Genomic DNA, 25,711 nt, shown 5'->3' with positions numbered 1-25,711 from the left:
ACTGCTTTGTCTACTGCACATCATGGTACTGACCAAATGTTTAATTTGGTTTTTATATAATAATAGTAAAAAAATAATTCAAAGCTAATTGGAGACTGTCCCTGTTAATTAAATATTACCCACCACCATATTCATTTTCCCTACTCATATTTTTCCCATATCTGCATATGATACACACTAAATTTTCTCTTCCAAATCACACATACACTATATATGTATATATATATACATATATATATATATAAAATGAAAAAAAAATTCAGGACATTAATTCTGTCTGTTGCTTTCTGTGACACGTTTTGTACAAAGTTAACCATCTTTCTTCATGTTGGAATGTTCACTCGTAAAGAAATAAAAAAAAGGAAAAGGAAAAATAGCACATATGGGAATGGGAAAGAAATGGGTAAAAATTTTAAAATTTCACTTTGTTGTTTTTGTTGGTTGTAAAGGAAAAAATGCATTAAAAATTAGTGACATCTAGATATAAAACCACTAATAAAATCCTGCCTATTTTTACAATTGGATGTCTTTTGTGTTTTGTTTATTATTGTGTATAAAACATAATTTTTTTATTCAAATGTAACTTTTGTTTAATAACATTGTTGTGTGGACGTGATAGCTAGATGGAAGCATCAGGTAGAGCGAGACGGAACCGTCAGTGGTCAAGACGTCGGAAGTGAGAGTTCGGTAGTTGAGTAGAGGTACGTTATTGGCAAAGGCACACCATCCGAACGTGCAATATAACAGTGGCAACGAGGTTTCGAATAGTTCCGAAATGGAAGAGTTACTGAAAGCAGTTGTCAAACAACAAGAGCAGCAACTACAGATGTTACTGCAGTCAAGAAATACGACAATCAGTTTCAGTGGATGGTGTTGCAAATTCCATCGAAGAATTTCACTACAAACTGGATGAAGGAACTACTTTTACTGCATATTACAGATGATTCGAAGACATATTCCGAGAGGAATGCAAGGGATGGTCTAGTGAAAGGAAGGTAAGACTTCTTTTGCGAAAGCTTGCCCCTCTGGAACATGAAAGTTCTTGTAACTTTATTTTGCTGAGAAAGCCCGTGGAATTGTGTTTTGATGAAATGATAAATATTTTGACTAATATTTTTAGTGAGAAAAGTTCGCAGTTTAACATTCAGTGGGAATGTTTAAATTTAAAGAAAAACGAGTCCGACGATTTTGTAACATATGCCAGTGTGGTTAATAAGGCTTATGAAAGGTTTAAGCTGGAGGAATTAATGTCAGATATGTTCAAGTGCCTAATATTCGTTAAAAGGCTGGTGGCAGTGGAAGACATGGAAAATGGAAAAAGAATATTATCAAAGCTGAATCAAGATGTGAAACTAACCTTGCAGAGAGTGGCTGAGGAATGCCAACAAATAATAAACCTTCAAGATGATACAAGAAAAATAGAAGACAATAATAAGAAGGTACAAATGTGTAAAGAAAGTACAGATAGAAGAAAACATAAATTCAAAACGGTGCTATGGTTGTGGAGACCAACATTTGAAGAAAGATTGCCCCTTCAAAGATAAAACATGTTTTAAGTGTGGTAAAATTGGGCATATACAGACGAAATGCTGGTCAAAGAAAATTGTAAAACCAAAGAAAGTCTACTCAACAAAAGTAAATTGTACTATACAAAATTGAAAATTTGTGTTGGTAAAAATAAATGGTTTTCAGACCAAAATGCAATTAGATACCTGTTCAGACGCATCAATAATAAATACGGCAACATGGTGTAAGATAGGCAGGCTGGTGTATTAAAAAACTACTAGGATAGCTCACGGTGTGTCAGGGGAACGATTTCAAATCTTGGGCGAAATTTCACCATAAAAATCCCTTAAAACATGACACAGCAAAGTAAACCAATGGTAGCTAAGAATACAATGAATCTGTAAATGATGTGTATTTATATTACTGTTTAACTCATAAATTATATTTTTTGAATGATCCATATTAAAATAATTGTGTTTCTATAGAAGTAAGATAAAAATGCCAGTAAAATAAACCATATCTGATTTTTATTGTGATATTTTAAATGTCAGTGAGTTCTGTAAAAGGATTTTCATCCACTGATGTGCATAATTTGACACCTTGTCCTCCAAGGATTGTTTCAAAAGCATGGAAGCCTGACTCATTCAGTTTTTGTAATGCAGCAAGTTTTTGGTTTTCAGAGACACCTGCAATATTCAAAGGTCATTCTGTTAAAAACCAAAACAATTTCAAAAACTGAAAATTTAAAAAAAAACATTTTGCTTACCATTTTGTTAAACCTTTTAGCATTCAGATTACTATCACATATAAGTTTATTTCTTCAAATTGTTTTGAATTAATTATAACTTTGAGATTTTCATGATGGAATGGCTTTGATCTGAGCTAAACATACCATGCTAAAATCAATTTACATTGTTAATCATCATGAGGAAATACATGAATGTTACAATATCACACTTTTTTACCTTGAGTGAAGTCGAACTCAAAGTGCTAAAAGAAACCAGTAATGGTACATTTCCTTTCTCTGCATTCCAAGTTCAAATAATAACTGGCCTTTTTTTTTTGGCTCAGAAAGTTTAATAAACTAATATATACATAGGCGTAGGAGTGGCTGTGTGGTAAATAGCTTGCTTACGAACCACATGGTTCCGGGTTCAGTCCCACTGCATGGTACCTGGGGCAAGTGTCTTCTACTATAGCCTCGGGCCGACCAAAGCTTTGTGAGTGGATTTGGTAGGTGGAAACTGAAAGAAGCCTGTCGTATATGTGTGTGTATGTTTATGTCTATTTGTCCCCACCAACATCGCTTGACAACCGATGCTAGTGTGTTTACGTCCTTCGTAACTTAGCGGTTCAGCAAAAGAGAGCGATAGAATAAGTACTACGCTTACAAAGAATAAGTCCTGGGGTTGATTTGCTCGACTAAAGGCGGTGCTCCAGCATGGCCACAGTCAAAATGACTGAAACAAGTAAAAGAGTAGTAATATATTTGAATGAATTCAGTTGACAACACTCTTTCTCTTTGTAAATGGCTTCATTATCATCATCATACTTAGTAAAACCTTTCTTTATTCAGTGCTGCATGTAGCATAAAGACTATAGCCTTATTTTCGTCAATAGAGTGAACAGAGTGGGGAGGCAAGCTCCTGGTCGTAACCTAAATCTGACATAAATTTAGAGCAACTTCATTTATAATGAAATAATTCTATGTAGAACAATTAATATCAATGCTCTCCTCTTTCATAAAATCAGCAGGGGAGCTACCTGGGAAAAAGAAATAAAAAGATCATATCCATTTATATATTTCATTTAAAGTCATTGGACTGTGACCATGCTGATTCACTACCTTAAAAGGTTTTAGATCAGTGGTTCTCAATTGGGATCCATATGACCCTAGCCAGTCTATATAAGATTTTTCTTGTTAAAATTTATCTGCAATAGATTAGTTATACTTCTACAATACACAAAATATTTTGACATATTTTTTAATACAATTTCTACTATTTCATTCCAAAAATATAATGGGATTTTTTAAAGCTTAAAATGGCTAAGAGGGTCTACCCAAGTAAAATATGAATCAAAGAAGTTCAAAGGTTAAAAAAAAATGTTTGAGTACCACTGTTTTAGATGAACAAATTGACCTGGGGTCCTTATTTTTAAAGTCTGGTACTTATGCTATCGGTATCTTGTGCTGAACTGCTAAATTATAAGGACATAAACAAACCAACACCAATTGTCTAGCAGTGGTTGGGAACAAATGCAAAGACACACATATATGTATATACAATGAGTTTCTGTCTACCAAATCTACTCACAAGGCTTTGATTGGCCCTGGGCTATAGTAGATGCTTGCCCAAGATGTCATGCAGTGGGACTTAACTCAGAACTATGTGGTCGGAAAGCAAACTTCTTGCCACCAGCCACATCTGCACCTATACACACACACATATAGCCTGTATAATTATGTTTCAGTTTAATTAAAAACAAAATTAAATATTTAAATATCAACTCATGTATTTTATGATTTCTTGTCAACAAATGCCAAAATGTGGCAATTAAGTTTTTTGTTTTCAACAATGGTACCTTTTAATAAGTAAACTAAATAATATTGCTAAGAAATGAAAACAGAAAGCTATAATAAGCTACTTTTAAGCATTAGATAGCAAAGTTATTTTTTTACATTCCCTATTATTATTGATTTCATTTTTGTGAGTGTTTTATTTATATGTCCATAAATCATAAGTTCGACAAAATAAACTCTTCACAATACATCTGCATTGCAAGAAAACTCTCTCTCCAAACAGAAAAAGTAAAAAAATAATTCAAACTCTCTGGAGAAGCCATGATGATTAATGAAAGTAAAATTGGACTTAAAAACTCAAAGACCATCCAATCTTATAGCTAGACAATAACTGGAATTTTCACAATAATTTACATTGCACAATAGTTTACAACTCCCATGCAATGTGAAAGCAAGAAGACAATAATACACATACATAGATTTCTCTGTGTTTTTCTCCTTGTTTTCTCTGTTGAAGAGCGTAGCTCAAAACGTTAAAGACTTTCTCTATTCCTGAGCGTTAAACTAATACATGCTTTTGCTGTTTACACCACCTGTCCTTGTCTGTTGTTTTTTTCGTAGATTCTCCCATATATATAGATACACATACACACAGTAAGAATAATGAGTGCTCAACATTGCATTGATGGGTAAGTATTCTTTATTTCTAGGTTACCCAGGCTACCATGGGTTTCATGTTAAGGAAGTATATAACTTAACAATTATCAAGCCTATTATATATATATATATATATATATATATATATATATAAATATATATATATAAATGGATGCATGTATTTTTCCCTTGTTTACAATTAACACAGAAAAAATAGGTTAACAGTTACCAGGGCAGCAAAAAATCACACACGTAATAACACCCTGTTTGTAAAGGTAGAAACTCTGAGTTGATGTGATATATTTTGTATAATATATATATAAACAAATAACTTAAAGGCTTGGAAAAAGATATATCTAGTGGAAGTGAAATGTAAGAAGAAAATCAATGGAGGTGGGGACAGTGTATTTATCCCCCACTCCCAATGAATCTGGCTATGAAAAATTGTTACAATTTATGTAAATATTCAAAGACTTTTAACTAATACTGGCATCATATAATGAATGCAATATCTAAACAGACAAAAAGAAAATGCATTTCATTTACTGAATATGATAAAGTAAATACATACCAGAATTAAGGATAGCAAAAGCGCATCCACCGCCTCCAGCTCCAGTCAATTTTGCAGACAAAGAAAATTCATGAAGTATGTATCGTATATATTCCAGTGATGGATGGCTAACGCCAAGAGCTGCCAACTGACAATGATTTAAATCAACTAGTTCCTATGAAATATAGATATTAAAGCATATTTGAAAATAAATTGTATAATAATAAATTCAATGAAAACATAAATTAATAAGAGACAGACAGGATCAGGCTGAGACATGTAGCTCACTGTAGAACTATGTGGTTTAGGATTCATCCCCATACATGGATACTTTTGGCTAGTATCTTCTGCTAAAGCCAAGAGCTGACCAATGCCTTGTGAGTGAAATAGATAGGTGAAAACTGTAAGAAGCCCATCATGTATATACATATGAGTGTGTGTTTGTGTCTTCCTCTTGACATCTATGCACTGATTGAAAAGAAAATCACTGTCCATCCAAAATCGCATCATTTGTTTATAATCTACATATATATATGAAAATATACGTAGTCATTGAGCTGTTCATTATTCAAAGGACTATTGCTTTGGTAGGAAACAGGTGAGGCTTGGTGAAGAAAGAGCATCTGGCTAGACAAAAATACCTCGAAGAGTTTTGTCTGACCCAAGTAAGCATGGAAAAGCGAACATTAAATTGATGATATAAGTGTTGCTGTGAAAAGTTTCACTTTAAAAACCTTAAAAGGGACAACATGGAATAGTTATTAATTCATGTGCTCAATAATTAAATTCCAGTTCCTTTTTGTCAAACAAATACTTTCTGTACCAGATTCATTACATAAAGCTGTTTACACCTGAGAAAAGAAATATTTAGTTATACAGGTGCTAAAGATGAATTTGTTGAGACTTGAAATCATGAACTTCCCACTGTTAAAAACAACAGCATTGAATGATTATATCTTGCGGGTTTAACCTCTTAAAATTCAAACCGAGTATATCTGGCCTAAATATTCTACCTGTTTTATGTTCAAACCAGCTAGATACAACATCTCACAACTACCCCTACAATGTCCTTCTAAAAATAAGCAATTACAGCGTGAATATCTCAAAGCCACAAGATGATGTATGATTAATTCAAAACAATATGAATGAAAAAGCATTACATTTGATGGAATAATCTGAATGCTAAAGGGTTAATGGATTTTTTAAATCAAAAACTGTTCATAGCAATACTGGATATATTTACATATATAGTATGATAATATGTACTGAAGTCACATGTATCATAAGTTGTGAATTCACATATAGTGAATGCAGCATGGCCAAATGATTAAGTTTGATTCACAATCATGATGTCCTGGATTCAATCCTACCATGCAGTATCTTATGTGTCTTTCACCACTGCCTCAGGTCAATAAGTGGAACTGGGTACACAGAAACTGTAATAGGAACCCATCAGAAGGATTATACCTGTATTTCAAAAGTACAGTCTTACCACGTACTGGTCGTGATGATTTTGCTTGAGAATTATGTTAAGGGTACATACGTCTGTGGAATACTCAGCCGCATACATGCTAATTTAATGAACAAATCAATCAGTTGATTGAACAACTGAATCCTCATCATTGAAACCAACAGAAATTCATTTACTTACATTAGGTTACCATGTGTAGTGTAGTCAGATGTAAGGGAGTCATATGTAGAGTAGTCATGTAGTGTAGTCATATGTAGTGAAGCATATATAATAGTCATAGGCAGTGTAGTCACATGTAGTGAAACATATATAATAAATCATATGTAGTGCAGTCATAGGTAGCAAGTCATATGTTGTGTAGTCATATGTATTGAGTTGTGTAGTCATACGTAGTGAATTCACATACAGTCAAATGTAAAATTTACACATTCAGAAGCAATTTAATGAGAAAGTATATTGAGTAGGTAAGATTAATTCTACCTCAAGTACTGGGTAAAGTTTATCTTCATGAATTTCTTCATTTAAAATTTCGCAGGCCTTCAAACTTATTCCATGGATCACATCCATAATTTTTTGCATAACCTCAGGATACTGGATTTTAAAAAAGAGAAATTCTTTTAAATGATTTTTATTTTGTTTCCAAATATTTCATTGTATTCAAAATATTTATTCTATAACTACTCCCTGATATTCTATCCTGTACTCCATCATACTCTCATTATTATGTACTCAATCATACTCTCACAATCATATACTTCATGACACTTTCACTATGTAGCAGCTTACAAATACATTATTCTTATTGTAGAGACTACAACTTCAAGAGGAAGACTATATAGGTAGAACAATTGAATAATTAGTATAGTTAAATGAGTAAAATAAAGTGAAACTGCCCAGCTATTCAATTATGAGTTAACCACACCATGCCATACAAGTAATTTATTGTACTTACTCTGGCCATTTTTTGTTTCACTCCTTCAACTAACTTTCTAGTGCTTCTCTGTATTTTAGTGTTGATTATTAAAACATTTAGTTTAAAATTTCTGTCAAAAATAAAACAGAAATAATGATGACAATGTGTGTGTATAATGTGTGTAAAATATATTCAACAATAAATTATTTTTGCTTAATTCTAAAGATGAGGCCAAATGTTGTCACTCACAGATATACTCCTGCTTCTGGACTACAGGCATGCTGCTTCCTCTCTACCTTTTCTACTGCTTCTATAACAGCTTTTTTATCCTTTTGAATTGATTGGACTCATGCCACCTGTATGTATGTATATATATATACAGGGTTATTCAAGAAGAATGAACCAATTTCATGACGCAATATTTTAATAAGGAAGTCACAAGTATTTACTCACAATCAACTTTTATCTCCAGTCTTACGAGTGTTCAATGTGGCCACCACCTGCAGCAAGGGCAACATCGATGCGATAAGAGAATTCCTCCCAGATGCATATCAGCATATCATGATCCACTGAGTTGATTGCTGTTGTTATTCGATGTTTAAGGTCATCAAGGTAATGGGTAGTGGTGGAACATAAACACGATCTTTTACATATCCCCACAAGAAAAAATCACACACAGTGAGGTCTGGGGATCTCACAGGCCAAGCAGATACACATCTGGGAAGAATTCTCTTATAGCATTGATGTTGCCCGTGCTGCAGGTGGCGGCCACATTGAACACTTGTAAGACAGGAAATAAAAGTTGATTGGGAGTAAATATGTGTGAGTTAGCTGAAGTTTTCTATTGCTTTTCCTTATTAAAATATTGAGTAATGAAACTGGTTCATTCTTTTTGAATAACCCTGTGTGTGTGTGTGTGTGTGTGTGTGTGTGTGTGTATGTATATATATATATATATATATATATATATATACATATCTGTATATATATATGTGTATATATGCATGTGTGTATATGTGTGTGTGTGTGTGTGTATACACACAGGGTGTGATGGGTAAATTGTCGCCATTTTATATTTTTAAATTCGTGCATGCGCATTGTTTGTTTTTAATATTGTCGCCTACACAGTATAGTAGGGTCAGTTGGGCACTGTCTGTGAGAAAAACAACATCATGGCGCAAATCACTCTGCCAATGATTTGGAAGCAACGTGCTATATTGCTTGTCATTCATGCCAGAAGCTCCAATATGAACATTTCAGAGTGTTTGAGTGTCAATCTGAGGACATGTACTGAGAGTGATAAAAATCAAACATCCAGTCAACATCATGGTGTTTGGAGTGATTACTAGTGATGGCGATGTCATGCTTCCATCATCTTCTCACACAGCCTCAGACTCAACACAGAGACCTACATCAAGTGCCTGGAGGAGGTAATGCTGCCCAGAGTGGCTGCTGGAACACCCTATGTCTGGCAACAGGACTCTGCACCATGCCACAGAAGCAAGAGAACCCAGTCATGGCTGTCAGATAATTTCTGTGACCACATCACCCCTAACATCTAGCAACCTAACTCCCCAGACTGCAACCCCCTTGATTATTATGTGTGGGGTGCAGTTGAGTGAGAGACCAACAAAACTCCTTGTAACACCAAAGATAAACTGAAGACAAGGATTACGGCAGCATTCAGCAAATTAAACAAGGAGACCACCCAGAAGAGTTGCAGGAGATTCTGAAGTCATCTGGAGGCCATAGTTGAAGCCAATGGCGATTTTATTGAATAAATTTACTCTTTAGTATTTCAAGATATTTTTATGTAATTTTGGTAAATATATCAGTTAAAATGAGAAGTTAGTGTTATTTTCATTTTTGCGTAATTTAGACAACTTATTTGTGCGTGCATGCGTGTGTGCACACACACACATAATGGGCTTCTTTCAGTTTCTGTCTATCAAATCCAATCACAAGGCTTTAGTAGAAGACATTTGCCCAAGGTGCCACACAGTAGGACTGTACCCAGAACCATATGGGTGGAAAGTAAACTTCTTACCACACAGTACCTGATGAATGCAGAAAATAAAAAATGGGTGTGGGATTTGTGGTGTTGGATATAGCAAAGATGATAGGAAGATTAGAGACAAGTAGAACAGGAGTGCCTGAATGGAGATGGCATGAGTCCAATCAATTCAAAAGGAAAAAGGCTATTATAAGGATATTATAGAAGCAGTAGAAAAGGCAGAGAGGAAGCAGCATGCCTGTAGTCCAGAAGCAGGAGCATGTCTGCGAATGATAGCATTTAAGCAAAAACAATTTATCGGTGTCTTTTTATCTAGAATTTTATCAAAGTCTTTAATTTGGATAAATCTAAAAAGAGACAACAAATAGCTTTAGAATAATTTAACAACTTTTTTTAATCACTTCAGTAACCCAAAAAATTATTCAGTGTTAGAATATTAGCTAATTCAGAAAGCTGTTACTCAAACACTCACCTCTGTAAGGGTTGTATTTTACCATTCTCATATGTTACTGCTCCACCTAAATAAATATCAAATATATAAATATACTTCTTCCCAATTAGCTACAAGGAGGTGCTGAAAAATTCTTGGCTTTGGGTAAAAGAAAATACAGGAGGATCAGTTAATTATGATTGTATTCAACATATTCCCCTCTCAGATTTACACACTTATTGTAGTGGTTCTTCAGTTTTTCTAAGCCCTGTAAAAGAACTTGGAAGATTGGGCCTCCAACCAGGCTTTTTGTGATACCCCTAAAGCCAGGAACTTTTGAGCACCCTCTCATGCAGATGCTACATTCCACAACTGAAATTTACTCTCCCTCTTCCAGTTGTCTATATTTATGTGCATGTATGTATGTGTGTTTGTGTGTATATGTATATGTATATATATATATATATATATATATATATACACATACACACACACAAGTAAGTGAACAAATGAAAGAAAGAGGCACTCAACATAGTAAGAGTTATATATTATTATTATTCAAAACTACTTGATTCAGCCCCAAGCAAGTTTTGTAGGCTCATTACAGGAACCTATGAAACTTTAAGTAGCATGAGGCTGAGTCAAATTGTTTTAAATAATATATATACATACAGTGTGGGCCAAAAGTCATGTACCAAAATCTTTGGTTACGATATTATGTTATTATTATCAGGTGCAGACCCCCTCAAGAAATGAAGTACGTCCTTCTAAATAATGTTATTTCACCCTTTTCTCTTGGGACTGTATTCCTTTCAAAAAATTCTTGGAACTGCACCTGATCATTATTATAGATTTAGTTTATTATATACAAGTATATTTTTATTTATCATGATTTTGTTTATTTTATTCAATTTTAGAAAAATTGAAATGTGTTTTTGACAGCTGTAGAGTATACTGGACTTATTTTGTGTATGACTTTTGGTCCACCCTGTGTATCAGACAAGGGAAAAGATGAAGATATCAATATAGCACAAGTTTAATATTGGTTACAATTGTTTCAGTACCATTCCACTTTGAATGATTACACCATTACATATAAATGATAATGTGTGATAAATTACATAAAACCAGTATAAATTCACTCATGGTTAAAAAGCACAGAGCGGCACTTCATCAGACTCTTACCAAATCTTTGCTACTACCTTTTATCTTTTACTAGTTTCAATCTTTGGACTGTGGCCATGCTGAGGTGCTGCTTTGAAGGTTTTAGTTGAACGAATCAATTCTAGTACTTACTTTTTAAAACCTGGTAGTTATTCTATCAGCCTTTTTTTGCCAAGCTACTAAGCTATGGGAATGTAAACAAATCAACACCAGTTGTCAAGCAACAGTGGGAAACAAACACAAAGTGACACGCACATCATCATTCAACATCCATTTTCAACCACCTTACTGCAGGTACTAGGTACTTTATTTCTTAACAAAAGCAGTAGTGTGGCTGCCAAAAAACTTGTAAGACAAGCTCCCTTGACTGTGTGGAAGTGTCATAGAGAAGGAGATGGCTTTATGCTAAATGTTGAAAGGCTAAAATATGGCAGAGGAACAGGAACTGGTGTGTTGCTACAGAGGAGATACATGGAGAACCATTATATGCCAAAAAAACTTACCGAAAGTGCAAATGGTGTTATCTATACCAGATGGTGTTCCATGAATTATACACTCACTTCTAAAAGCCCAAGCATCAATTTTTTTCAGATCTTCCAGAGTCCAGTGGTGGTTCAATGTATTTTTGTGAAGATGGGTGATCATCTGCTGTTGCTGTAAGAGAGCTGCTGATAAACATACGGCAATACAAGCAGATGAGCCAAGACCAGCACCAACAGGAAGTTCAGCAATAACTGCAATTTGGATAGACGGTAATTCTCTGAAACACAAATTATGTACTTTGATTAAATAAAGAAAATATAATCAAAATGTTTTTAATGGATTCAGTTCATACAGACGAGGAAAGTTATTTGCTTAAAGTTATATGCACATATAATTTTTCTTTTCTACACCCCTTTTCTCATTCACTCTTTCTCACTCTCTACCTCTCTATTTCTGTTCTTCTTAGCATTTTCCTGTAACTTTCATGTATAAATTATCATGTCAATTGTTTACATAGTGCAGCAGTTCTCAACCATTTGTTTTACCTATGGATCCCTTTGATAACTATTTTACTTGGGTGGACCCCAACAGCCATTCACTGTTTAAAAACTAGTTTTATACAAACTTCTTTCAAAATTCCTATTTTGCTTTCTGCATATTCACTTGTGTAGGTTGAACTATGTAAAACATTAGAGAAAGAAACCCAACACTTTCTTGCAATAAATACATCTAAAGTAAAATTTTTTCATGGACCCATAAGATATTGTGGCCCCAATTTTCCTATTTTCCTTGTGTGGAACCCCCAAAATCTTATGTGGGCCCCAAAGGGTTATATGGACCGTGGTTAAGAACTACTGGCTTAAACAAATAATGTTTGGTCAAGTTGATCCAGATTAAAATATTTGAAATATATCAATATGTCAGTTAAAGTGTGGAGAATGTTAAATCAGTAACAATACAGTTTCTCTTCACTTGTATCCTCTTAAATAATTTATTCTCACCTTTTATGGATTTAACTAAAAGAACTAGGCACAGGTGTGGCTGTGTGGTAAGTTTGCTTCCCAACCACATGGTTCCAGGTTCAGCTCGATTGCATAGCCCCTTGGGCGAGTGTCTTCTGCTATAGCCTTAGGATGACCAATGTCTTGTGAGTGGAAAGAAGCTCATCATATATGTGTAAGTCTCCTCCTTGTCTTGACATCATGTGATAGTTATAAATGATTATAGTCCTTCAGTACTGTTCTGACCTCGTTTACAGATTCATATTTTTTCCATCCAAATGATTTTGAAGACTGCAGAATAAATGATAATCAGATGGGGCAATGTCCAGCAAATATGGTGGGTTTCCCATTCAAACTGCTCCAGCCTTTGAAATGTCAACCTCACTGTATGTGACCGAGCATTATCCTGATGGAAGAACACCTTTCGTCTTGAAACCAAAGATGGTCATTTTTCTTCTAGTACTGACTTGAATGACCAAATCCAAGCCTCTATGCTAGTTCCTGAACAATTACAGTGGGATTTTGTTTCACCAGGGTTTGCAGGACATCCTCATCAAGCTCTACAGATCTTCCAAGACAAGGCTCGTCTTCTAGGCTGTAGTTTCCAGCTCAGAATTTCTGGAACCACCATTGACACTGGCTTACACTTATTGTCCGATCCCCATATACTACATTAATATTCTTCACATTTTCCGTTGCATTGTTGTTTTTACTGAACTCATAAAGCAAAATATGCCAAATGTGCTCCTTTGTCAGTTCCATTATAGCTTTGAAAAGAATAACTGTTAAAATCAAACTGCATTCTTCAAAACTTGCACTACGAATAAGTACAAGGTAAAATTACTACCTGCTTTTATAGCAAGTTGATGCAGGTAGTTTATCCCATCCCCTTCCAACTTTTAGCTCATGCAATTGAAAAAACTGCATTATTTAAGGGATGACCCAATATATATATATATCTGTATCTTTGTATCTATGTCTGTTTCCCACTACTTAACAATTGATGTTGGTTTGTTTACGTCATTGTAACTTAGTAGTTTGGCAAAAGTTACTGATAAAATAAGTGCCAGACTTAAGAAAAACAATAAGTCCTAGGCTCATTTGTTCAACTAAAACTTTCAAGCAGAGTCTCAGCATAGATGCAGTCCAATGGCTGAAACAAGTAACAGATAAGAGATAAAAAAACAATAAATACATTAAAACAACTTACTTTTGTGAGCTGTTTATGCAAATTGCTAAGTAGAGATAGAGAAATAAAATCATAAACATTTGTTTGGAGGTCATTGAATCTGAAGTAATATCCAAGAATGATTTTAACCTCTTTAAAACAGTCGCTGTTGGTCTTTGGGCTAATTCATCAACTAAATTAGAAAGAAAAAAAAGACTTGAAAATATAATTTGATATAACAATATCAATAGAAACATTTCTACTGAAATAGTGCTGATATTATTTAAGGAGTGAATTGGAAAAAATGGTAAATTGCAGCCATCCATATATACAGGTATATCCTTTATGGCCATGCCCCCATTCCATCTCCCAAATAAGGAGTCTTTGTTTTGCAGGTGCTGGTGCCATGTAAAATGCATTCATGTCAGCACCATATAAAATGCACCTGTGCTAGTGCCATGTACAACATAAAATAAACTCATGCTGGTAGCACATATAGAGCACCTAGCATACTCTGTAAAGTGTCTGGTATTAGGAAAGGCATCCAGCCATAGAAACCACACCATAGCAGACAACTGGAGCCTGGACAGCTCTCTGGTTATCCAGTTCCTGTCAAACTGTCCAACCGATGCCAGCATGGAAAATGTACTTTTAATGATGATGATGTTGATGATGATGATGATGGTAAAGTGTTGAACAAAATATCTATCTGCATCAGTTATGACTATATTCCAAGTTTAAACACTGTATTATGACTATATTCCAAGTTTAAACACCAGCCTTAATAAATTTCCATTTCTGCCCATCATCATGTAACCTGAAGCCTTCATGTTGTGCTGAGTTGCGATTTAAGGAAGCTACAGTACATAGCTTTGGGCATACATCAAGTATTAGGCCAGGGCATGTTCTAAAGGTAATCCAATTTTCACACCTAGCTTTATCAGAGGCTAAACGGTATGAATGTGCTTCAGAAGAGTTTGAAAAAGACAGCCTGATTAGTTTGGATTTCAGACCTGGTCAACCAAGGTGGAGAGCACCCTTTAGGGGAACACAGTCGAAGTCATTGGATGACCTGGCAGCAAATGCCAGAAGGTCAGCTATGTCCTCTGATATACCAATGGCAATTACTTCATGGTTGACAGATTCAGTAGCTTTCTCACTGTGTCTAGATTCAGCAAGAGCTATGGGGAGATTTAATGTAATTGACTTACCCCTCCCCCGAAACTGCTGGCTTTGTGCCAAAATTTGAAATCAATAGTAACAGTTTCTTTTAATTTTAGAACACAAAAATAATGAAAGATATCTCTTGGCAAAGGCACATGTGAGTAAGGGAATGAATGAAGATGAGAGGGAGGGAGGGAGAAAAGGAGTAAAGGAGAAAGGGAATGAGGACGGGGGGGGGGCATACACATGCATATGTGTGTGCCTGTTTGTGAGAGAGTAAATGTATGCATGTATACATGTATGTATATACTTTAAGACTATTGAAATTATTTTATAATTACTAAATTTAAACAGGTTGATTAATAATGTAATTAAAAATTAGGATTAAACTTTCACCATACCTGTAAATTCTTCTGACAGTTTCTTCAGATCTTTAAGTGACCATGTTTTATTTATTTCAAGAGCAGATATAGATACTTGGACCATTCCTGTATCTGAGGGTGTTAGTCGAATAAATGACCTCATATTTAAGCTACTGGAAATGGCCATCTGTAAAAATTTATGTTGCATTAAAAAAATGAAAAAAGAAAAAGAATGAATGATAATTTATTTCTTATATTAAAAATCAAAACCCTCCTATTGAAATTTTTATTAAAAAAAAATTTAAGGTAGCCATGAAACTACTCTACAATGATGATGAATGATAAAGGTATTTGGTATTTCTTTCAGATTCTTCACTGTTAATTAGACTTAATTAGAAATGATTCAGCAATAACACAAGCAAATGAATACTGTCTGTAAAAGAATGATCACTTAAGCTAACATGCTAACCAGTTTGAGTGTAAATGTTGGTGAAATGAGACGGAAAGATGGCTGTATTTAGAAGAGATAATTGATTACACTGGCTCCCTAAAAACAAGATACCATGTAAAAAGCATTGATGTGGGTGCTGGTGTCATGTAAAAAGCATCCAGTACACTCTGTAAAGTGGTTGGTGTTAGGAAGAGCATTCAGCTGTAGAAACCAAGCCAAAACAGACTATGGAACCTGGTGCAGCCACTGGCCTTGCCAACTCCTGCCAAGCCATCCAATCCATGCCAGCATGGAAAATGAATGTTAAATGATGATGATGATTTTATCAATAAGGACGAAAATAAATCCAATCACACTCAGCAATACACCTCCAGTTATTCTGAGTTGAAGCTTATCTATTCAATTCTATATTCATCTTCTGCCTCCATCATTTTCCAAACTCCTCCAGTCACCATCAGTTATTTGACCATTTCACTTCTTACATTAAAGACATTCACACCTCATCTCTCTCTCTCTGAGGTCAATGTACTTGGGATCACTACCTGGTTGTTATACTCCTTCCACACCAGTGCCGATGGTGCAGAAGCCAACTGATTTTACATACTGAACTGCCTGAACCAATTAGGTAATTAAGCCTACCCATATCCCTGACAGACAAACTGATATCCAAATACTCACTTTGAGTATTTGGGATGTCATCCCCAAATACCTCTGACTCATCTCCAAACCAGCTTTTATACTAACATTAACTATTACTGTCTCTGTGCAATTTATATCAATCCAATTACTAACAAATCAAAGCAACACACACCTCCAACTTCTAAACTTTCTAGTATTTCAACAACTTGTTGAAGCTGCACTATTTCTATAGACATTGAAAAAGCCTTCAATTGTGTCTAGCATGTAAATCAATCAAAACTTCCCATCTGTATGCCCCACTATCTCTCATTCCTTGGATTGGAAATTTTCTGATTGCACAGTTGTCACATGTGTCAATGGAGCTCTTTCTGCCCTATTCTTGATCAACTTTGGTGTTCCCCAGGATCCAGTACTGTCACCCACTCTCTTCCTTATATATATAAACATAATTAAGGGATCAGCAACAGTTGCTTCACCACATACCGAAATTTTAGAAATAGCAGTTAAAGTGTTAATTCTAAAATAAGTCTCCAACAGATAGCAATACTAATCCTTTACCCTATATTTATTAATAAATTAATAATCCTAACTATATAACTCTCAATAAAAATAAATATATATATATATATATACCAATAACCTACTTGTCACCAAATCCAACAACACCAACTCTTATGCAGATGGCACAGCCCTTCATTCCTCTCTAACTTTTCCCAATCATGTATCATCCACACATAGCCTAGACATCATACACCAAACTTGCACTGATTCTACAAATGGAAATCTTGAGAGAATCCTTTGGTTGGGACCATTCCAACTTTGTTTCTCTTAACAACAGAAAAGAAGCTCAAGCACCACTCATATGAACCAAGTACACACACACACACACACACCCTAAATACAAGAAGTCCTCAGCTAGATCCCTCACGTCATTCCTAAGACACTCTTCTCTTCAGGGCCAGAAAATATTCCAGCCCTAACAGCTGCTGACACTCTGTGAAGCTCACATTTGGGAGGGTGCTGCACATAAAAAATCTTGGACTGCGTCCAGAGAAGGGAGCCACTCGACTAACTGGTATTAAACAACTGACACGCCCAAACTCTGGTTTTCATGATTCTTGTCTCTTCTTTCTATCTTTTCTGTGACTACAATAACGGCCTCTGTTCCGCGGAGGCGGTTGGTCGTCTACAGCAACCACTCAGGCATTCGATCCCACTCATCTTTCTACATTGAATTCGACTCCCTCGGCTCCGCACTAATCATTATGCCCGGTCCTTTTTTCCCCAGGACATCGTCTTTCTGGAATCTCTTTATTCATGTCTTTACTACAGGTGTTGCCTGCAACAGATTAAACAGAACATTAACGACTTCTGGCTCGCCGGTCTTGGAGGGTCTGCAAAAGTCATAGGTGCCTTCCATTCTTCCAAACCTAATACGTAGAAACTATGCATCAGCTGTATCGATTTGACTTGTCTGGAATGAGTGGGGTTGCGAAAGTCGTGGTACCGCCCTTTCAATTCAGACTAACTTAGCGGAGGGAAAAAATGATCGTTCAATAATTTTAATAAGAGCGATTGACCGAGAAGAAAACAATATGAATGATTCAAACAAAAGTTAAATGTCATCAATGAAAGTCCAAGTTGGCGAAGAAAAAAATAAGACATTTTTGTTCGGCTTGAAATTCTTCAAACATCTTAAAAGTACAAAAAGATTTAGAAAATGTAATTTATTTCTGCAAGGAATTTTGTAGCGGGTAAAGAACTAAAAGTTGAAAAACAATCAGTTGTGTTTCTGAGATACATTTTTTAATGCGTATCTTATCAATTACGGTAATAAACCTTATGTTGTTGTAGTTTTACCGGACAATATATGAGATATATGCATAACAATAACAGAACAAATCTTCTTACCTTTCCATAAACAACAGCATGTTCGCCGAACAGAATTAGTTTTCCAGGAGCCGATACAGTAATTGAATTCATGACCATAATGATATAGTTATATGTTTATATATAAGTTAACACGCCCTTTTTCTCGAAGTCAGAACAAAACTGGTGAAACTATATAACTCTCAATAAAAATAAATCTTCGAAGAAAATATAAACATAACAGACTCTCCGTGTATATAAAACAATTTTCTATAATTCTCAATTCTAAGAAAAAGTGATGCTATGCCTATTCAACAAAATGATATATTTTGAAACGTATACACTAATTTGCTTGTATTTGATGTCTAATTAGAACCAAATGTATCTCTATACTTTACTAAAGAACCAGTAGTGTAGCTTATGAATAAATACAGGTATTTAGTCACGTCATAAAATTAGGCTCTCACAAGGGCATTTTTCGGTTGCTTGAATTAGTGACTGAACCGACCGGTTTCGTTGTCATTTAAGAATTCACTCAGATCTCCCACCAAAATAAAAAGTAGTTCATAAAATGTAAATACAATGTACTCCAAGACATCAAAGCGCTGTGGTGGAAGGGAGACAACCTACCTTGATTCCGATAAAAACCTGAAACAAGAAAGAAAAAGAAAAAATTAAATTTTGTAACAAATTGCGTTTCCAAATAAGTCATTTTCACCTGGTTTTGTCTTCTCTAAGGAGCATGAATAATCTCACTCTTGTACTATTCTTATAGATTTAAGTATGTCCTTAAAAATTCGCAATATTTTAATCTGTTCAACTGTTCCAAATAAACGTACAAAATATTTTACTTTTCTCTCTTTGATGGTGTCTATATTAAAGAATTTTATTTTTATTTTTATTTAAATTATTGCTACATCATCATTGATTTTGTGTTTTGTCCTTGATATCCTCAAAAATGTTCTGTATACCAACATCTCAAAGTTGTAATCAATGTTTTTGATAAAACGTTTGTTAATGTCCATGTTTCATTTCCATATAGCAGAGCATATATAACATTTTCACAAACTTTTGCCTGTTTCCATATTAATGTTTATTGGTTTTAGTAAGATTAATCTTTTTGCTATGACTTTCTAAAAATTTCAACCCTTTTGGTTTTTGCTTCATGTTTACTGTTTCTGATCGTGTTTATCCCAGCTCTTGTTTTTTTATTATTATCATGTCTGTTCAGTTAGCTTTGTGTAAAAAAACGAAAGAATATACACAAGCACATACCCAAACATCCATCTCTCTGTACAAACGCACAAACACTCATATACACATAACATATTTGTTGCAGAAATGTATATGTATATTTCTATATGTATCTATGAGGGTGTGCTTGTGTTTGTGTGTGTGTGTTTGTGTGTGTATAAATGTTCATATGTGTAGAAGTGTGCACATGTGTAGTTCTGTGGGCATTTCTTTGTCATTTACTTTGAGATACAAGGTTCTATAGTTCATTAGTGTTGAAAGTTAAGATAGTATTGTTTGCATATCTAAGGTTCTCTGTGATCTTACCACGTATTGACATTTCCAGAATGTTGTCTGCTTCCCTAAGGTATAAGTTAAATAGGATAGCGAGTAATACACAGACTTGCATGACTCCTTCATTAATCTTGTGGCCTACATAGGTGCAAGCATGGCTGTGTGTAAGAAGTTTGTTTCTCAAACACAAGGTTCCTGGTTCAGTCTCACTGCATGGCTCCTTGGGCAAGAGTCTTCTACTATAGCCCCAGGCCAACCATAACCTTATGAGTGGATTTGGTTGAAGGGACAATGAAAGAAGCCTCTTCTGTGTGTGTGTGTGTGTGTGTGTGTTACAAGTGTTGTCCTTCATTTCCAATCTTCAGAGATCTATCTGGCCATGGGGAAATATTACCTTGCTTGGAAACAGGTAAGTGTTGGTAACAGGAAGGGCATCCATCCATAGAAAAATTCACTTCAGAAAATTCCACCTGACCCATGCAAGCATGGAAAAGGTAGATGTTAAACAATGATGACAACGATGATGATGATGAAGTAGAAGAATGAAGAAAACTATCATCTGCAAAGGTATGAGCATTGATAGGGGTGACAAATAGCAGGAAGAGTGCAAAGGACATAAAGGAAACATTGGGATATACCAGAGCTGACAGAGATTCATGTTGTTGCTGTCATTCATCTGCTTGTAAATATCAAGCAAAGACTTAATTTAGAATTTTATCATAAAGTTAGCCGAAAATGGCAATAGCATCACCAAATGTTTGTCAACCTTCAATATGCTCATACATTGCAACACAAGCATAACTTTAAAGTGTGTGATGTGTATCAAGGCATTTGCTCTGCAATCAGTGCATTTTATGCAAAATACCTTGCTGGCTTACCAGAAGTAGTGGAGAACTTCTGTTACTAAGGTGACATAATTTGTAGTGGAAGTGGTTATTCTGAAAGTACCATAGCTGAGTTAAAAACTGGTTGAAAAAATTGCAATGTGCAACAAAGGCCTTATTTTTCAGAGTGAAGAGAAAATTGTATGATGCTTGTGTTCAAACTGCAATACTGACTAAAATTGAGGCATGAGCTTTGAATGTAGAAGACCAGCAAATGCTACAAAGAAAAGAAGCAAACAGGCTCTCATAGATGTGTAACGTCAGTGTTTGTGAACACCAGAGTGCAAATAGCCTGAAAGAAAAACTGAGTATAAAAGAAATCAGAAATTGTGTGCAAGAGCAAAGGTTGTATTGGCATGGGAAAGAGATAAACATGATGAAAGACTGTTGTGTAAGGAAGTGCTATATGCTCCAAATTAATGGAACCCATGATAGTGACAAACCAGACAATACAAAGTGGTAAAAGCATACCTGAAGATGCTGCATCTCACATAGATGACAAATGTGCTTCATGAGGACACAGCTTGGGTTGTAGTCCAGGCCTAGTGGTCTAGTGTTTAGGGTGTTGCACTCATGATCACTAGATCATGGGTTCAATTTCCAGTTCAAGTAGCATGTTGTGTTCTTGAGCAAAACAGCAAAACACTTCAGTTCAAGTCACTCCAGTCTTCTCAGCTGTAAATGGGTAACCCTGCAATGGACTAGCCTTTTAATCAGGGAGAATGTTGGCTTGCTTGCCTAGCAAGTGGGGTGGCAACATTTGAAAGCTAAAATGATGCAAAGTGCATTGTGACCAGCGATGTATAACAACATCTGATAGTCTGGTCAATCACAATATATGTATGTATGTATGCATGTATGCTGACAATTGAAACCACCGGAAAATCCTTGTCTTCAATGGCGTTGGCAGTGTAGCTCCTCGTGGGGCTCTGCTCCCATTCACATTACTAACTCACGGCGCACAATGCCTCCATGACACCAAACGAAACCACATCTCCTCCAGCACTGACACCTCCAAGGTGGTCAGTTGCATCCATCCCCATTACTACGTCGATCCTGTCTACCACATGGTCGATCACGATTGCCCGAAGCCTTAGCGTTGTGTCTTGCACCACTATATCCACATAGCTGCTACTCTTGCATTTGATTACGCTGCCATCGACCACCCAAATGCTACTCATCCCCTTCCATTTCTTTGTCACGAGAGTCGTCATGCAGCCCATGTTCACGAGGGCCTTGAACATGTTTCCCCTGAACATGACCTCAACTATGGGTAGTGACTTCACCAACACCTCTACTCGTTCGCGGGGGAAGTTTGAGAGGCAGCAACTTCCCCATGGCCTTTTCCCTGGCTACAATTCCAGGTGATATGCCCAGTCTGTTTGCACTGGTAGCAAACTGGTCCGGACTCCACACAGTCCCTTGCCATGTGCGGTCCTTGTGAACAGCTGTTGTTGTTCCACAGCAGGCCTCTTTTCATCCTTCTCTGGCTCCATGCAGATTCGCAGGCTTCTGCGGCCACCATCATCACTGCCTTCCGCCTAGTGCTTTGTGTCAACATACGGGCTTGAACAATGAGCTCGCTCATCACCATTTTGTTGCTGCCTGGCAACTGTTGTAGTCACTCTGACACGTCATTGGGAAAGCCATTCATAAAAGCCAATTGCGCTACTTTCTCAAGTCCCTCACCGGTAAGACCAGACAACACAACCAGCCTCCGTACCTCCACAGCGTATTCGTCGATATGTTCCCCTTTCCATCTGATCATTCCCAGCTTAGCAAAAGTGGTGTACTCTCCATCTGTATAAGCCTCTCTCAAGCGCTGCTTGATCATTGCTGCACTCAGCTGTTCTTCTTCATTTCGAGGTACTGTGCCAGTGCACTCCCCTCCAAATACAGGGCCATGCGGCTTGCTACATCTTCAATGCCTTGTAGCCTGGCCACAACTTTGACCTTTCGAATCTAGGCTACTAAGTCACCTTCACCATAGAAAGGTCTGATGACATCACTGCCGATCTTTATCTTCGCTGCCATCATGTATCAAATGGACAACAATGTTTGTATACAATTGCTGAAATAGCTTGTTGTTTGTGGAAAATGAAAAGAGGCTACCCTGTTACCCAGTATAGGCAGCTACTATTTCACCAGCCTGAGAGCAAATTCCCTCCCTTCTGTTTGCAATGCCTCAGCCAGCCAAAAGAGCACAACCCTGTCCTGTCCCCACCGCACTCCCCTTCTCATGCTTCCTCTCCCAGTCAGTCCCTTGACCATTGATGTCATGGCCCTCTTCTTCTGGCTCATCCCCACAGTTGAGCATCTAAGTATGTTTCCTTCCACGGACACCCAGCAACTAAACAGTTAAACTTTTAACTATTAGTGACAGAAATAATGCTAAAAAATATCCTAGATGCAATTGGAATTATAATAGAAGACAATATGGAAACTCCATCATTTGTTCAATACATACTGAATCATGATGCAAATTAAAGGCTCGTGTTAGATGTGTGAAGTAAATTTTACAGTTGCAACATGCAATAACAGATTCATTCAGTTTTGTTAAAGATTGTTTAATAATAAAATAGAGAGAAAAAAAAGAGTCAAAGGGGACTGTTGATGGTCTGATAATGTTTGATTATCTCTCATGCCTGGTCATTGTCTACAGAAGCCAAATCTGAAAAAGGTAGCAAAATTGAATGAGTTTGTACACTGTAAGGAATGGTAAATAGTTATCATGTTAAAAAAAGGGGGGTGGTGAGCACTTTTTTTTAGAAGAAATAGGTTTTCTTATAATGTCAGTATCTTAAAGTGGTAATCAACTGGATTAATGCTCAGTTAACGAAGGTATCAATATAATTCACCATATATTCCAGTGTTTAAGACACACTTTTTTTTTTTAAATGTTACAAGAAATTGTTATGCATCTAATGTGACTGTTTTACTGATGCTATAACAAGTGTATGGGTGTATGATGAATCATATTAAATGTGTCTTTGGTACAAAATAGAGGTGCATCTTATATGCCAGCAAATAAGGTAATTACATAAAGATATTAATGCAAATGTAATTTGCTGGTGCAGGTACATTGACTATTTCTGGGGAGGGGATAAGTCGATTACATCGATCCTAATGCTCAACTGGTACTTATTTTATTGACTCCAAAAAGATGAAAGGCAAAGTCGACCTCACCAGAATTTGAATTCGGAACATAAAGACAAGAAATGCCATTAAGCATTTCCCCTGGAACGCTAAGGATTCTGCCGGCTCACCGTCTCAATAGGTGTGGATATATTGGTGCAAATATAATTTATTGGTATAGAAAGTGTGGTGTATATATTGATGTTGGTCCATTCGTTTGTTTGTTTTTATGTCTATTGTTTTTTTCCATGCTAGCATGGGTTAGAATATATTGTTATGGTATACAGCAGGATCTTATTTCTTTATTGCCCACAAGGGGCTTTTTTTTAAGTCGATTACATCGACCCCAGTGAGTAACTGGTACTTATTTAATCGACCCCGAAAGGATGAAAGGCAAAGTCGACCTCAGCGGAATTTGAACTCAGAACGTACTGGCAGACGAAATACCGCTAAGCATTTCGCCCGGCGTGCTAACGATTCTGCCAGCTCGCCGCCCTGTCAGTAAGTCCTGTCTGTTTCCGAAGGAAGGGATCTCTTGCTTTGACACGTCTTTGACGGTACGAAGTGAATGGACGATTTGTTGATTGGAGACGGGATAACAATAATGCTACTTGTAGCTTGTGACTTTCATAGAGTATCAGTGTAAACGGACATGCACAATCAAACATAGATACATACACACACACATACATATGTACATATGTACAAACATGCATATATACATACATACATAATAATGTAGCTGGAGTGAGGTGGTGGAGGGTTGGCTGCTCAATGCAAAGCTTTTATGGAGGTGGTACTTTTGGGTATGCTGCATAAACCAGGATAGAGATGGAAAATTCAAGGGTCAAACTCCACTGTTTGACTCGAGCAAAAAAAAAAAAAATAGTGCAATAGGTGTAAAACAGCATGTAGTAAACGAATATGAAAAAAAACTGTGCACTGGCGAACGGGGGAGAGGACTCGGAAAATTAACATCGGGAATTTCCAAGTCCTCTCACTACTTCCCTGTTGGTCGGTGAAATTTTTTCTCCATATTCGTTTACTACACATTATTTTACACCTAGTACACTAGTTCTTATTCAATCTTTTTTATATTCGTTTACTACCTGTTGTTTTACACCTATTACACTATTGTTTTTTTCATTTTTGTGACCGGGTGTTAACGTTGAGTTTTCGGATCCTGTGAGTTTGATCGTGTGAATTTTTCGAGTCCTGTCCTCACCTCACCCCTGTTCGCCAGCATGCATTATTTTTTCCATAATCGTTTAGGACACATTATTTTAGACTTATTGCACTTTTTCTTTTTTTTTTTTTTTTTGGTGGCCGGGTGTCGAAGTCGGGTTACTGGATCGTGTGAATTAGCCGAGTTCGCACCCCACTTGCAAAAACTAAACAAAAATAATAGTGTACTAGGGATAAAATAATGTATAGTAAACGAACTTTGAAGAAAAAAAAATTGCGCCGACGAATGGGGAAGTGGCGAAAGGACTCGGAACACTCCCAATGTGAATTTTCCGAGTCCTCTCTCCCTCCTTCATGTTCGCCAGCGCGCATTTTTTGGTCAAACACCAGTTTTTTACCCGAGCAAAAAAATAGTGCAATAGGTGTAAAGCAACACGTAGTAAACGAATATGCAAAAAAAAAAAAAAATGCGCGCTGGCGAATGGGGGCGGAGGAGAGAGGACTCCGAAAATTCATTTGCCCAAAGTGCCATGCAGTGGGACTGAAACCGGAACTGTGTTGTTGGGAAGAATATCCATTTTCTTTAGGGTAAAAATCGGATCGTGTGAACTGTCTTG

The 25,711-nt window shown here is 36.2% G+C and overlaps 1 protein-coding gene across 4 annotated transcripts in view; it reads right to left on the bottom strand.

The window, feature by feature from the left end:
• Positions 1-2,011: 2,011 nt before the first annotated feature.
• The window catches only part of LOC106873600 (mevalonate kinase), a 37,090-nt gene continuing 13,390 nt past the window's right edge, over positions 2,012-25,711 (bottom strand). The window contains exons 1-10 of one of the 4 annotated variants that reach the window (XM_014921053.1): positions 21,246-21,275; positions 18,994-19,011; positions 15,444-15,591; positions 13,921-14,071; positions 11,730-11,986; positions 10,105-10,150; positions 7,658-7,748; positions 7,186-7,296; positions 5,256-5,409; positions 2,012-2,192 (exon numbers count right to left, since the gene is read on the bottom strand). In XM_014921053.1, the coding sequence (XP_014776539.1) occupies positions 2,047-2,192; positions 5,256-5,409; positions 7,186-7,296; positions 7,658-7,748; positions 10,105-10,150; positions 11,730-11,986; positions 13,921-14,071; positions 15,444-15,591; positions 18,994-19,011; positions 21,246-21,260 (1,137 nt within the window). In that variant the 5' untranslated portion in view covers positions 21,261-21,275 and the 3' untranslated portion in view covers positions 2,012-2,046. The other 3 variants (XM_014921036.3, XM_089353823.1, XM_014921046.3) reach the window with 3 other exon arrangements.

Source organism: Octopus bimaculoides, chromosome 6, assembly GCF_046866305.1.
Source record: "Octopus bimaculoides isolate indiv1 chromosome 6, ASM4686630v1, whole genome shotgun sequence".
NCBI classification, from domain to species: domain Eukaryota; kingdom Metazoa; phylum Mollusca; class Cephalopoda; order Octopoda; family Octopodidae; genus Octopus; species Octopus bimaculoides.
The sequence above is the reverse complement of the archived record's forward strand: the minus strand, read 5'-3'. Positions and strand labels throughout refer to the sequence as shown.